This window comes from Miscanthus floridulus, chromosome 1 (genome assembly GCF_019320115.1).
Source record: "Miscanthus floridulus cultivar M001 chromosome 1, ASM1932011v1, whole genome shotgun sequence".
NCBI lineage: Eukaryota > Viridiplantae > Streptophyta > Magnoliopsida > Poales > Poaceae > Miscanthus > Miscanthus floridulus.
The window spans coordinates 62,017,462-62,030,755 of NC_089580.1; the positions used below are offsets into that span (position 1 = coordinate 62,017,462).

General features: G+C 48.3%; 1 protein-coding gene and 1 pseudogene across 1 annotated transcript; both read left to right on the forward strand.

Annotated features, from left to right (window-relative positions):
• The first annotated feature begins 3,415 nt into the window (after positions 1 to 3,415).
• On the forward strand, positions 3,416 to 4,363 carry LOC136485104 (uncharacterized). The gene has a single exon (XM_066482052.1). It carries the CDS (start codon positions 3,547 to 3,549, stop codon positions 4,111 to 4,113), a length of 567 nt encoding a protein of 188 aa, XP_066338149.1. The 5' UTR covers positions 3,416 to 3,546; the 3' UTR covers positions 4,114 to 4,363.
• A 3,091-nt stretch (positions 4,364 to 7,454) lies between these two features.
• Positions 7,455 to 8,716, forward strand: LOC136457721 (L10-interacting MYB domain-containing protein-like; annotated as a pseudogene).
• The last annotated feature ends 4,578 nt before the right edge of the window (positions 8,717 to 13,294 follow it).

A 13,294-nucleotide genomic window follows, 5' to 3' on the forward strand; every position in this document is an offset into this window, starting at 1 on the left:
CTCCATCGCCGACTAGTTGATCGAACTGTTCACCGGTCGCTTCAACTCAATGCTCACTTCACCGCCGACCAGTTGACCAGACTGATCATAGCTCATGCTTCATCGCCAGCTACACCGGTTACTCCTCGGCACACGGATACTTCGTGCTCGAGGATTAAGTGGGCACATTTCACCGCACGGACGTCGTCAGCTACGTCGGTGCTCAGACCTCGCCACCTATGCTGGGGACTCCTCGGTGCTCCTTTGGTGCTCGGTCATCACCAGCGACGCTGGGGACTCCTCGGTGCTCCTCACTCCTCGGTGCTCGATCATCGACAGCGACGTTGGGGACTCCTCGCTCCTTGGTGCTCGGATATCGCCAGCTACGCCGGGGACTCCTCGGTGCTCGGACATCGCCAGCTACACCGGGAACTCCTCGCTGCTCGGACATCGCTGCCTACGCCGGGGACTCCTCGGTGCTTGGACATCGCCAACCTATGCCTGTTACTCCTCGACGCACGGATACTTCGTGCTCGAGGACTAAGTGGGCACACTTCACCGCACGAACGTCGTAAGCTACATCGGTGCTCAAACCTCGCCGCTTATACCGGGGACTCCTCGATGCTCGGACCTCGTCGCCTACGCCTAGGACTCCTCAGTGCTCGGACATCGCCGCCTATGCCGAGGACTCCTCGATCCTTGGTGCTCGGTCGTCGCCAGCAACGCCGGGGACTCCTCGCTCCTCGGTGCTCGGTCATTGCCAGCGACGCCGGGGATTCCTCGCTCCTCGGTGCTCGGGCATCGCCGGCGACATCGGGGACTCCTCGTTCCTCGGTGCTTGGACATCGCCGGCGATGCCGGGGACTCCTCGCTCCTCGGTGCTCGGTCATCGCCGGCGATGCCGGGGACTCCTCGCTCCTCGGTGCTCGGTCATCGCCAGCAACGCCGGGGACTCCTCGCTCCTCGGTGCTCGGTCATCGCCAGCGGCGTCGGGGACTCCTCGCTCCTCGGTGCTTGGTCATTGCCAGCGACGCCGGCGACTCCTCGCTCCTCGGTGCTCGGACATTGCCAGTGACGCCGGGGACTCCTCGCTCCTCGGTGCTCGGTCATCGCCAGCGATGCCGAGGACTCCTCGCTCCTCGGTGCTCGGACATCACCAGCTTCGCCGGGGACTCCTCGGTGCTCGGACATCGCCAGCGACGCTGGGGACTCCTTGCTCCTCGGTGCTCGTTCATCGCCTGCGACGCCGGGGACTCCCTTGCTGCTCAGATCTTGCTATGTTTCGTCGGTGTGCTATCAAGCTACTCCATGCTGTTCGGATTAGGGTGCTGATCTTAGGCAGCACGTCTGGGGTCTTGATATGCGCATGTGAGACGACGTCGGCAAGCTTTCAGACTTCTTTGACCCTGCTACAAGATTCATTCTTCATCTTCCAGCAGGCTTGGGGACTAAGTGGGCACACTTCACCTTGCGGTGAATGTGCTTGTTCTCATCTCGAGGCTACGCCCGGAGACTGGCTGCCCGCTCGGCTGGTCTTCTACTTTCTAACTCTGGCACCACGTGACTACGTCACCTACTGTTAGGCTCGAGGACTAGCTGTGGGGGTATGGCCCCTAAGATATGGGCTGCACCATCAGAGGTAGCCCAGCCCACAAGATCAAGGCATGCACGGCGCTGCTCGACGTGTACCGCAAGATATTGTATAGTACCAAATAGGCTACTTTACTTATAACCCTACCCTTCTAGACTATATAAGGAGAGGCAGGGATCCTCTAGTGGACACATCGATCCATCAAGATCTATCTACTACATCTCAATATAATACATCAAAGACACAGGACGTAGGATATTATGTCGATCAGACACCCCGAACCTGTCTAAATCGCTATCTTTGCGCCTTGTGTCACCATCCGGTTCCTGATTACGCGCACCCCCACCGATAAATCTACCATCACAGGATACCCCTCGGTGGACTGCCGACGATATTCTGTCGATAGTTTTTTTCTCTTTCTCCCATCTGTAACCCCTGCTCCCCAGGGAGGGCAGGGCACCCCACTAAAGGGACCGACTTTTTGAGAGATCAGTTCGACACACAACACATCACTCATACAGCCAAGCAGCGACCGAGCTCTTAGTATTCTTTCGACTATTCCATCAGAGATTTAGGACCTGTCCCTCTCTCGACCGTTTGTACCCCCTACTATGAACCTTTTTCAGTACTAATAACACGAGCATCAGCAGACTGGACGTAGGAACATTCAGCCCGAACCAGTATAAATCTTGTGTCCTTTAGTGCACCATCCGGGCCTCACGCGCAACAATTATAAATTTATTAGCCAGTGTTTGTTCGAAACATCGACACTGTCGGGCATTGGGCGAGATGTCGGCCCGCCTTCAGCTCTAGGACCGCCTCACGGGCCGGTCCACTGATGCCACGTAGCTGGGCATGCTGGGCCATGCACGCTACACCACGCACATCGCGCGCAGCCACATCACCCTGCTCGTGCTCGTGTTCGTGCACCCCAGGACCGGCACCCCCGCGCACGCCACCATGCTCATTGTCGTCTGCAGCGCCTTCTTCTCCAGCCTGGATGTCCTCCAGCCTGCTCTTCGTCAGCATGCTCTTCATCTCATGATGATGGCCACGGCACAACTCGCCCGGTAGTACTACTTGCGGGGCGTGACGAGCCGGACGCACGCGCTGTGCGTCCTGTTCGCTTGACTTATAAGCCGTACTTTTTCAGCAACGAACAATAGTTTCTCTCACAACAAATCAGTCAACAGTACTTTCAGCCATGGCTTATCAGCCGAGCGAACAGGGCAGTGGTTCACGACACTGTTGCTGCTCATCATCGCGTGTCCATGGGCATCTCCGCGTCTTGGGGCACGTCACCGGGCCGGTGGCAGGGCTACGTGGTGCTGGTGCCCGCGGCATGGGCAGTGTGTGGTGCATGTTGCTTGTGCCATGTCGTGATGCGCAGATCCCCCACGTGCCTCGTTTTTAATGTTGATGTATCTAACTTAAACCTCCTCATAGGTCAATGACACTACGGTGCATTTAACTCTACTAAACAAATAGTCGTGCAACCCTCAGTGCTGAAGAAAGTGACGCTGGCTGCTATGCTACGGGGGGGTGCGCGGTGCACACACCATTCGATACGATCTGACCGTTGGAACGGGAGCAAGGGGCAAGGCCACAAGGGCAGCATGGCAGTGGATTTTCCTGTGAAGGTCAGGTTTGGTTTACCTCGTATTTGATTTATTTAACTTCTTTCTTTAATCAAAACAGTATTTTTCTCTCACGTCAACTCAGCCGGAACCGTATTTTTAACTGGTTTCAGCGAGTAGTTTTAGATCCGCGAACCGGACCGAAGCCCAAATCCGACAACGCGGAACAGACAAAGGGGCTGAACTGCAATAAGCACGTTTCCCCTCGGATTCCCCTCACACCACACCACACCACACCACCCGGCTGCAGAGCAGAGTCGACTTCATCCCAGCTTCATTTTCTCCCAGGAAGCGAACCTTCCCTTTCCCCACGCACAGATCCGGCTCTCCGCCGCCGCCATGGCCGCCCGCCGCCTCCTCCTGCTCCTCGCCGTTGTCGCCGCGTCCCTCCTCGCTGCCGACGCGCGGCCGTGCCACACCTTCCTCGTCGCCTTCCCCGCCGATCCCAACCCCAACCCCAACCCCAGCAGAGGCGACGGCGCCGTCCACCACCACCTCGGCATCCCCCGCGTCGCCACGGTCATCACCGTCTTCCGCGTCCGCCGCCTCGGTCCGCACGTTCCCCACGGCCACCGCAGCCACCACCACCTCCACTCCATCCCGGCCAACGTCCAGATCCACCGCCCCGATCTCCCGCACCCCGCCGCGGCCGCGGCCGCCGGGCCCCAGGAGCGCGCCAGGGGCATCCTCGTGGTCGTCGTCGGGCTCCTCTTCGGCGTCGCCTGCGGCGCGCTCACTGCTGCCTCCGTGTACCTCGTCTGGTCCATGGTCGCCGGAGCCGCCGCGGCCTCCCCGTACGACGAGCTCTATGACGACGAGGACGAGGCGTCTGACACCGAGAGCCCCAAGAAAGTCGGCTACGTCATCATCCAGGAGCTCGAGGTCCATGAAGGCGGTAAGAACTAGGGCCAGATTTGGTAGCGCTCGTGCTCCCGGAGGTAGGGCAAGTTCCTGTAGTGGGATGACCTATGGCCATATATGATTATGTGTTGAGTGAATTGTAATGTCTGTATGACTATGTGATGCGTGGTTGGGACTTGGGAGCCTTAGGGGTTTGCCCCCCATGTGAATACGCCCGTGAAGCACGCCTAGGCTATGAAATGTGCTTGTTTCTTATGAATGAACTTATCAATCAATGTTATGCGCTGATGTGAAATGTTCTTGTCAAACACTGATGTTTGATCTGTTGTCTAATGTATTGTGGCCTGGCCTCGAGATCAGAGTTCTCCCTGCTTATTTTTGGCGGTTTTGTGTCCCACCCAATTATAGGTGTGTTATATGATGACTTGTGTTTCCTGATGCACCAAAGCTTGGCTGTTCGGTTCTTTGATGATCATGTGGTTTGGTTCTTTGATGATCATGTGGTTTGAGTATGCTTGTTTGCTCGTGTGTGGATTAATGATTGTGTTGGATTGAAGCACCAGTATCTGCACTAGCTGATAGGTAGTTCTAAATGTGTTGATATCTGTTTGTTTTATCAATATGTTATTACTGCCAAACTATGTCATGATTTCAGTGTTCTCTGTGATGTAATATGCGAATCTTGGATTATAGTGTTGCTTGCCAACAGCCCAACGTGTTCTAATCAGGGTATATTCTGTAGCGTGTTAATTGAAACTATTTGGCATTCATATTCTTTAATGTGCTTATGGTCATGAGCACAAAAACTGTGCAATCGGACATGTTTATCTGAATCAGTATTGAAAAAATATGTGGATGATAGTCATTTTCACGATGCGCTGGTGTAGTTCTATAACAGGTTAGTCATTTTGAGGATGCAGATTAGTGATATCATATGGTGGTTGTCTATGCTTTTGTTTGAGACTTCAGAGTGTTGTCGTCTACTCGTCTATGCTTTTGTTTGGGACTTACATAGGAAGTTTATGGTTGTAATGTATCTGTTTGAGCAGTTTATTATTGATGAGCTATCACCGGAATTTCATTTTTTTAGTTCAATCTGAGCTTAACGAGTGTCCTTGGCTGCATCCAGTTTATTTCTTCTGAGTGGTAACTGGAGTAAGTTGTACCTATCTGTCAGATGTAACTATGGCATGCACTTTGTTCGTTCGATCATATCAGTCATGTTTATCAGCCATGATACCGTGTTTTTCTCTCACAATAAAAAAAAATATCAGCCGGCTTATAAACCACATAAATGATCAAGCGAACCGGGTGATGGTAGTGTACTTCGGAATAAGCATGATTCGTTAGTTTGCATTCCTGAAGTCCGGAATTTGTGAGGGCTTGTTTTCAGAAACTGTTTATGTGAGCCCTGTCGACAGATTCGTTTCACCGCAGAACCGACAATAATGTGACGTGCGTGCTCTCGCACAATGCCAGTTGTGTCTTGTGTGTCACTGTGTGCATCAAACACACAAGGAATCTGAAAAATACATCTTTTCAGGGCAATTTGAATTACATCCTGGAAGTTTGGAAATAAACTTGAACCAGCAGGTACGGACTAGGCACAACACACAAATGGCCATCAGATATGCGGCCTAAATCGAATAATAATTGAACTGTCGGGGACGGGGGGACCTGATCATTCTGCAACACCAATGTATCCTGTTTCTGCAAATGAAGGAGGCCAACCACTGTTACTTCTTATAGGCGGCGTTGCCATATATAGAAGTAGAAATTTCAACTGTATGAGTTACTACTACAAGCGGCGTAGACGGCAGATTGGATTTTATGTGTTTCCTTAAAGGACTAATAACAATCATAAGGTCCTCAAGATAACATTAATACATTATATACCGTGGGAGAGAAAATTTGGTGTACTAAGAGGTGTTTGGTTCTTTAGTCGCTCCTAAAATTTATGTCACATCGAATGTTTAGATACTAATAAGGAGTATTAAATATAGATTAATTATAAAACCAATTACATAGATGGAGGCTAATTTGCGAGACGTTTTTTTAAGCCTAATTAATCTATCATTAGCACATATTTACTGTAGCGCCACGTTGTCAAATTATAGACTAATTAGGCTTAAAAGATTCGTCTCGCAAATTAGTTGCAAGTTGTGCAATTAGTTTCGTAATTAGTCTATATTTAATACTCCATGCATATGTCCAAATATTCGATGTAACAGGAATTTTAGAAGGCAGGAACCAAACAGGGCCTAAACAATTTGCTTCTCTATTTGGTGGACTATTTTCGGTAGCATTAGCATTCAATCAAATGACAACCATCATTGCAGCTAGTAAATTTAGCAAAGCTGAAAGTGAGTATCTTTGGTCCAAACAGCTTGGCCACAAAAGCAGCAAGAATTAGATGATCTTCAACCGTGAATAAGGGTCCCTTTGGTTAAGCTGTGAAAGTGCTTTTGCTTTTAAGAAAAGTCAAAAGCTAAACCAAAGGGGTGAGCTTCTAAACCCCTACTTCCACAAAAGCAACTTTTTTATAATTCATTCTCCACAACCACCCGAGAGGTACTTTTTTCGGCTGTGAGGGCGGACGTTTCGCAAAAATTACCCGCAATGCCACCGCTTATGGGTGTACCCCTTCGTTTTTCTTTCCCACCGACGCCTCTGTCTCTCTCGCTCCCCACCCGCGCCTCCTCTCGTTCCTGCCCGACGCCTGCTGCGCTAGGGTTTTGGCGCGCCCTCCGGCGGCGGTCCGACGTGCCCTCAAGCCGGCGGCGGCGCTCCACCCACCGAATCGAGCATCCACGGCCCTCGTTGTCCTCCTAGCGAGTCCACGGCGGTGCCCCTCGTTCACCTCCCCTGAAGCAGGCGGCAGTGGCGCCCTGAAGCCGACGGCGGCAGCGGCGCCTCGTCCTCCCCCGGAGCCCGTCGTCGACCTCCCGATCTACACGCCACCAACCTCCCCTTCCAGATCTGGTGAGGCCTTCGACTCCCCTTCCACCAGCATCTGTGTTTCCACTGATCCATTTAGAGGAACAAGTGTAGGTATCTAAGTTGGAACTTTGAACGTATGGTCTGGGTGGAACCATCAACCAAGCATACAAATCTGCTCCGTTTTCCGGGGCTAGTAATAATGATGAAAGCAGTGGGGATTATAGAATAGAAGTCTGATAATGACTTGTTTTTTTGCGAGTCTGATAATGACTAGATCACTAGCTTACAAGAAAAATAACCAATTGCTTCTAAATACTCCTCGCGATGGATTATTTCCTGTAGTTTCCAAAAGCATGAATTGTGAACAAGGTTGAAATGCATGTCTAATGGTTTTTTCCCACATGGATTAAAAAAGCCAAAATACAGTGGATCGTATGGGTTTTCACTTAAGTTGTTAGAAGAAAAAAGTGATCTCTAATTCTTTTTTCCTAACAGCTACATGTTTATCCTATCAATACAGTTCAATTGATGCTCTTTAAAAGGTGTAGCACAAACTACCTTGCTAGAAAAGCCCAAATGCTGCTCCAAGGGTTAACTGACTAGCAAGGGTGAATTGCTAGAGTTCATTACGGTTGAAATAATTTGGCTAGCGTGAATAACCTGCTTTTGTTAGTTCTACTATATGCCGACACATCACTGTTTTCTTAACTCTCCTAAAAAGATGGCTGATAAGGCAGATTGGTGTGATACCAATGTGAGGCATTTCATTGACATATGCAAAGGAGAGATAGAAGCTGGGAATAGACCCTTGGGATTGTTCACTAGGACTGCTTGGAAAAATCTGGTAACTAAGTATGAAGAAAAAACAGGGCTGAAGCAAACAAAGAAACAATTGAAGAATAAGTTGGACAATATGAAAAAGGAATATACATGGTTTATGGAGTTGAAGAATTCTGCCACTGGTCTTGGATGGAATGAGGCAAAGCAAACTGTTGACTGCTCCAACGAATGGCGGGATGAACACCTAGCCGTAAGAAATGTGTAATGTCCTTTTTTCATTTACAATTATGTATTTTGAGTATATGGGCTGACTTGTTAACTTTATCCTTTTAATTTCAGAGATGCAACAATCCTAATAAAGGTATCAAATGCAATCATGTTAGGTTCAAAAAACAAGGACCAAAGCACCTTGACGATCTTCATATGTTGTTTGATAAGATACATGTTAGCGGGGCAAGTGCATCCTATCCTAGAGATATTTCCTCCGATGACTCAAGTGATGAGGATGTGGGTGAGATACAGAAACCTCCAGATAATGATGATGTCAAGTTGGCTGCTTTGAAAAAAATCGAAACCAGGAAAAAAGAAATGAAAGGAGTCCTCTACTGCTACTGACGAAAAGGATGAGAAGAGCCCATTCTTTCGCATGTACAAGAACACATGTTTGAAGATAGAAACTATAGCAGAGAAGATCTCCACAAGTGTTGAAGCATCATCTGCACCTCCAACCAGCCAAGTCCCTAGCATTGCAGATGCCATGAAGATGGTTAAAGATTGTGGGGTGCAAGAGAAAATAGCTCTAATGCATACAACCACCTTTCTGATTGTGAAGCCTGAATTTAGGGAGGTCTTTAGCATGCTGGAAACAAAAGAAGGAAGGTTTGACTTGCTTGAGAGGGAGCATGCAGAACGCATGAGGCACACGTAGAAGCTTTCAGTTATTTACTTCTATAAGATGTTTCGAATGAGCACTGATGTTTTCATGGCACTGCATGACTTGCTAATCTTGAACTATGGCTTAACATCAACTAATAATGTATCATCAATGCAGTCATTAGCAATGTTCTTGTGGATCGTTGGAGGACCCGAATCATTTTCACAAGCTAAAAATCATTTTATCCGGTCACTCTGGACAGTTCACACTAAATTTCATGAAGTACTGAATTGTCTACGCAAGTTAGCAAAAGACAATATCAAGCCAAGAGATCCTACTTTCTGTATTGAGCATGATAAGGTCAAGGAGGAACGTTTCTGGCCTTATTTCAAAGGAGCTATTGACGATTCACATGTTCCAGTAGCATAGAGGAAGTGGTCAACTACACATGTCGACATGGCTACACATCTCAGAATGTGCTAGCTGTTTGTGATTTTGACATGAGGTTTATCTTTGCGGTTGCTGGTTGGCCAGGTTCTGCACATGACACACGCATCCTGAACCATGCGTTAGCAAATTTTCCTTCATTTCCCGTGCCTCCTAAAGGTATGCATGTTTCGTTACTGGTTGTCAATATTTCTATTGTTATTTGGCTTTGCTGATTTGGTTTTATAGGTAAATATTATCTCGTGGACTGTGGTTATCCAAACCGAATAGGATATCTTGCTCCTTTTAAAGGAAGCACATACCATATACTAGAGTTTTGACTTCGTAATGGACATGCTCCTCAAGGGAAGAACGAGGTGTTTAATTTCTTGCATTCATCTCTTTGAAATGTCATTGAGCGGGCTTTCGGGGTCTTGAAGCAGAAGTGGCGTATTTTGAAGGGCATTCCAAGTTTTCCTACTCGAACTTAGAAGCATATAATTCTAGCTTGTATGGCATTGCATAATTTTATTCGTGACATCAATTTGGAAGACAAGTTGTTTGATAGATGTGATGGTGATGAGGAGTACCTGCTACAACACAGTGCCACGGCAAACACACAAGAAGATGACAATCAAGACGGAGAGAATGAGGACACCATGAATACCATTCGCAGTAGGATAGCCGATGCTTTGGTTAGTGCGAGAGGGAGATAGTTATGTTGAAGAAGGACATCATTATATGAACCATATGTCTTTTGTAATATTCTATAATTTCATTTATGTGGACCATATGTTAATGGTGAATGAAAATATTTAAGAAAATTAATTTTCCTTTTCTGAAATGGTAATTTACATGCGAATTAGTGAACAAAATAATGTTTTACAATAAATTTGAATGTCAGCATTCTTCTAGCAGTTCAGAGGCATTACAGACATTTCTTACCAAACCTACAGCTTCACAACCATTCTAACCAAACGGTTTTCAACTTTCTCACAGCTCACAGTTATAGATGGCCAACTGAAAGGTCCTTGTTTGGTTTTGGTAATTGAGTGACAACCTAGGTGGACTAATTGTGTTTATGTGAAATACACAGGTGATTAGTCCACAGGTACATGTGTGTGAGCAACATATGCCATGAAGGTGAAAATAGCTTAGAGATGTTGCAAAGCTCACACATGTGATGATGAAGGAGCTTAAATGCACATGAGACATGACATTGAGTCATGTGATCAAGGTGGAGAAGATCAAGACAAGACTTGGCTTGATGGACTGGTTGCAAGCGTGAAGGGCAAGTCGAAGGCTTTGGAGTGATGGACCACGTGGCGGTGAAGCTTGAGCAAGACTTGACGCCGATGGACGATGGCAACGGTGAAGAGCAAGTGAAGTCAAGATCGATGAACCAATATGATCACGTGATGATATGAAGTGGATCATATCATTGTTGATCGTGTTGGTGCATGTGTTGCATCGACGTTGGAGGAGATGGAATGGAATGCGCAAGGCAAAGGTATAACCTAGGGCATTTCATTTCACCGGTCATAGATGTGTAGAGAAGTTTATGACCGGGTTTAGGATAGATGGCCGTACTATCAAGAGGGGCAAACTTGTTTGCATATCGGTCATCTAGTGCCACTCGAGTGATCCAACTTTGCATCATCGCTAGGATCGAGTGGCGTGGCAAGTTGAGTGGCTAACATCCTTTGGGAAATGATTGTAAAAAGCTAACACACATACACATGGTGGTGTACACTTGGTGGTGTTGGCATATTTACAAAGGAGGTGGTGTTTGCAGGGTTGAGATGGGTTTGGGTCGGGATTCGGCGCTTTCGGGGAAATGGAATGCCTATTTTCTATTGCGCTAGATGCAAATTCTTGGTGGTTAGCACATTGGAGCAAGGGTAAAGAAGTTAGAAGTGAAAACGAGTTGATCGCGAAGATGCTGGCGTCGGTCAACTGACCGGACGCTGGATCTGAATGCACCGGACGCTGGCAGGCTGCGTCCGGTCAGGCTGACGTACGATGACGCAGAAGCTGGAGTGTGATCGGACACTGGCTACGTCTGATCAAGTGTGATCGGACGCGTCCGATCGAGGTCGGCACCTTACTGGAAACGATCGGACGCTGGGGGTTCAGCGTCCGATCAGTTGAAAGCTACTGCGTCCGGTCAAGTTAAGTGACCGTTGGAACCAGGACACGTGGCCGTCTGTGGGTGACCGGACGCTGAGGTCCAGCGTCCAGTCAACACGACCAGAGCGTCCGGTCGGCCCGACCGTTGCCCAGTGAAGGGGTAACGGCTAGTTTAGCCCTTGAGGCTATAAATAGAAGTGGACTTCGGCCATGGCTGGTGTGGAGCACCTTGGGGGACTTTGTGTCCATGCTTGAGAGTGCTTAGGAGCCCTCCATCACACATATACTTGATAGCGATCATTCGATTGTGTGAGTGAGCGATTCTAGTGCGATTGCATCGTGAGGTTGCATCGAGTGGCACTAGGTGATCGAGTTGCAAGCCGGTGGTGCTTGTTACTCTTGGAGGTTGCCACCTCCTAGACGGCTTGGTGGTGGTCTTCGTCGAAGCACGCAAGAAGCTTGTGCGGTGCTCCGGAGAAGTGCTTGTGAGGGGCATTGTGCTCGCCCCGTGGGAGCCGCGAAGAGCAACTCTAGTAAAGCATGTCATTGAGCTACCTTCACTCAAGGGGTAGGTTCTTGCGGCACCCGACGTGCGGGCTTAGCGGGTGATGCTAATTAGCCACCGAACCACCAAGTGAGCGGTCGACACAACGGGGACTAGCGTGTTGGCAAACACGTGAACCTCGGGAGAAAAATCATCGTGTCAACCTTGTTCTTCCCGTTGGTTTGCATCCCCATTACACAAGCTTGCCATTACTTTTATACATATTAAGCTTGTGTAGTTGCTCTTGTAATTAGATAGCTTGTGTAGCTTGCTAATTACCTTCTTGCTTGTGTAGCATAGAAGTAGCTCCCTTGCGTGGCTAATTTGGTTTTAGTAACCTTGTTAGTCACATTGCTTAGTTTGTGTAGCTAAGTATTTGTGCTCTCTAATTAGGCATTGGTTGCCTTGTTATTGAGCATTGCTAGTGAGCATCGTTAGCTTTGTGCTTTTGCTTACTAGCATGTGTATGAGCTCCCTTGTTGCTTAAAGTACTAGTGGCATAGGTTTATGTAACCTTGCTCCTAGAATTGTTTAGGAGAGCTCTAACTAGCCCAGCATCTTTGTTGCATAATTGTTATCTTTGCAAGGTGCTAGTGAACATATATAGTGGGGTATAGTCTTGGCTAGACCGATAGTTTTAATTCCGCACTTGTATCGGTTAGCCGACGCGATTAAGTTTTAGAAAAGACTATTCACTCCCCCCTCTAGTCGCCATCTCGACCCTTACACCAACGGGCCGTGCCGGCCCGATGGGGGTCTTGCCTCGACGGGCCGTCGTGCCTGCCGTGCCGTGCCTCCACGGGCTTCGTGCCTGGCCTGCGGCCCATGGCATGGCCCGTGGGCCGTTTGACCGTGCCGTGCCGCCCATTGGGCACGACCATTTTCCCCGTGTTGTGCCGGCCCATAGCCCGACAACCAAAAAACATCTCATTTTCACTAGATTTTTACCGAGTGTTTGAACCACTTCTTCATTTTCACTAGTTTTGAACAAGATTCCATCATTTTCATCACCATTTTCATAAAAAGCTCACAGATTCACATTCACCACAGTACCACACAATCACAAATCACAACACAAGAGAAAAGACAAAGAGACAAGGTTATATGAAAATGATGATCAAAAGGAGCTGTTTTGTGCAATGCTGTCTCATTAAAAATCTTTCTAGGTAAAACTCACCCTTGTGAGAAACCCTAAAAAGGAAAAAAAGAGTGCGGCCAGCTCAAAGAGTCAAAGTCTTAGTAGTAGTGTCTTATTACAAAAGCCAACCAAAGTGGCGAAGTCCTAGTGACTTAGTGAGTCCACTCCACACTCCACACTCCACACTCCACACTCCACACTCCACTCTCATCTCACACTCACTCACTCAGTCACAGCAAAAGACCAAAAGTACATGCAAAATTGTATAGAATTCATGTCAATATGTCATTCTTTTGCCATCAGTGAAATCCTCCCAAAGAGGAGATATGAGCTTACTAGTACCACCAGTCGATGAGGTACCATGAGTGTCGATCGAGGCTGCCACCCCACCGTC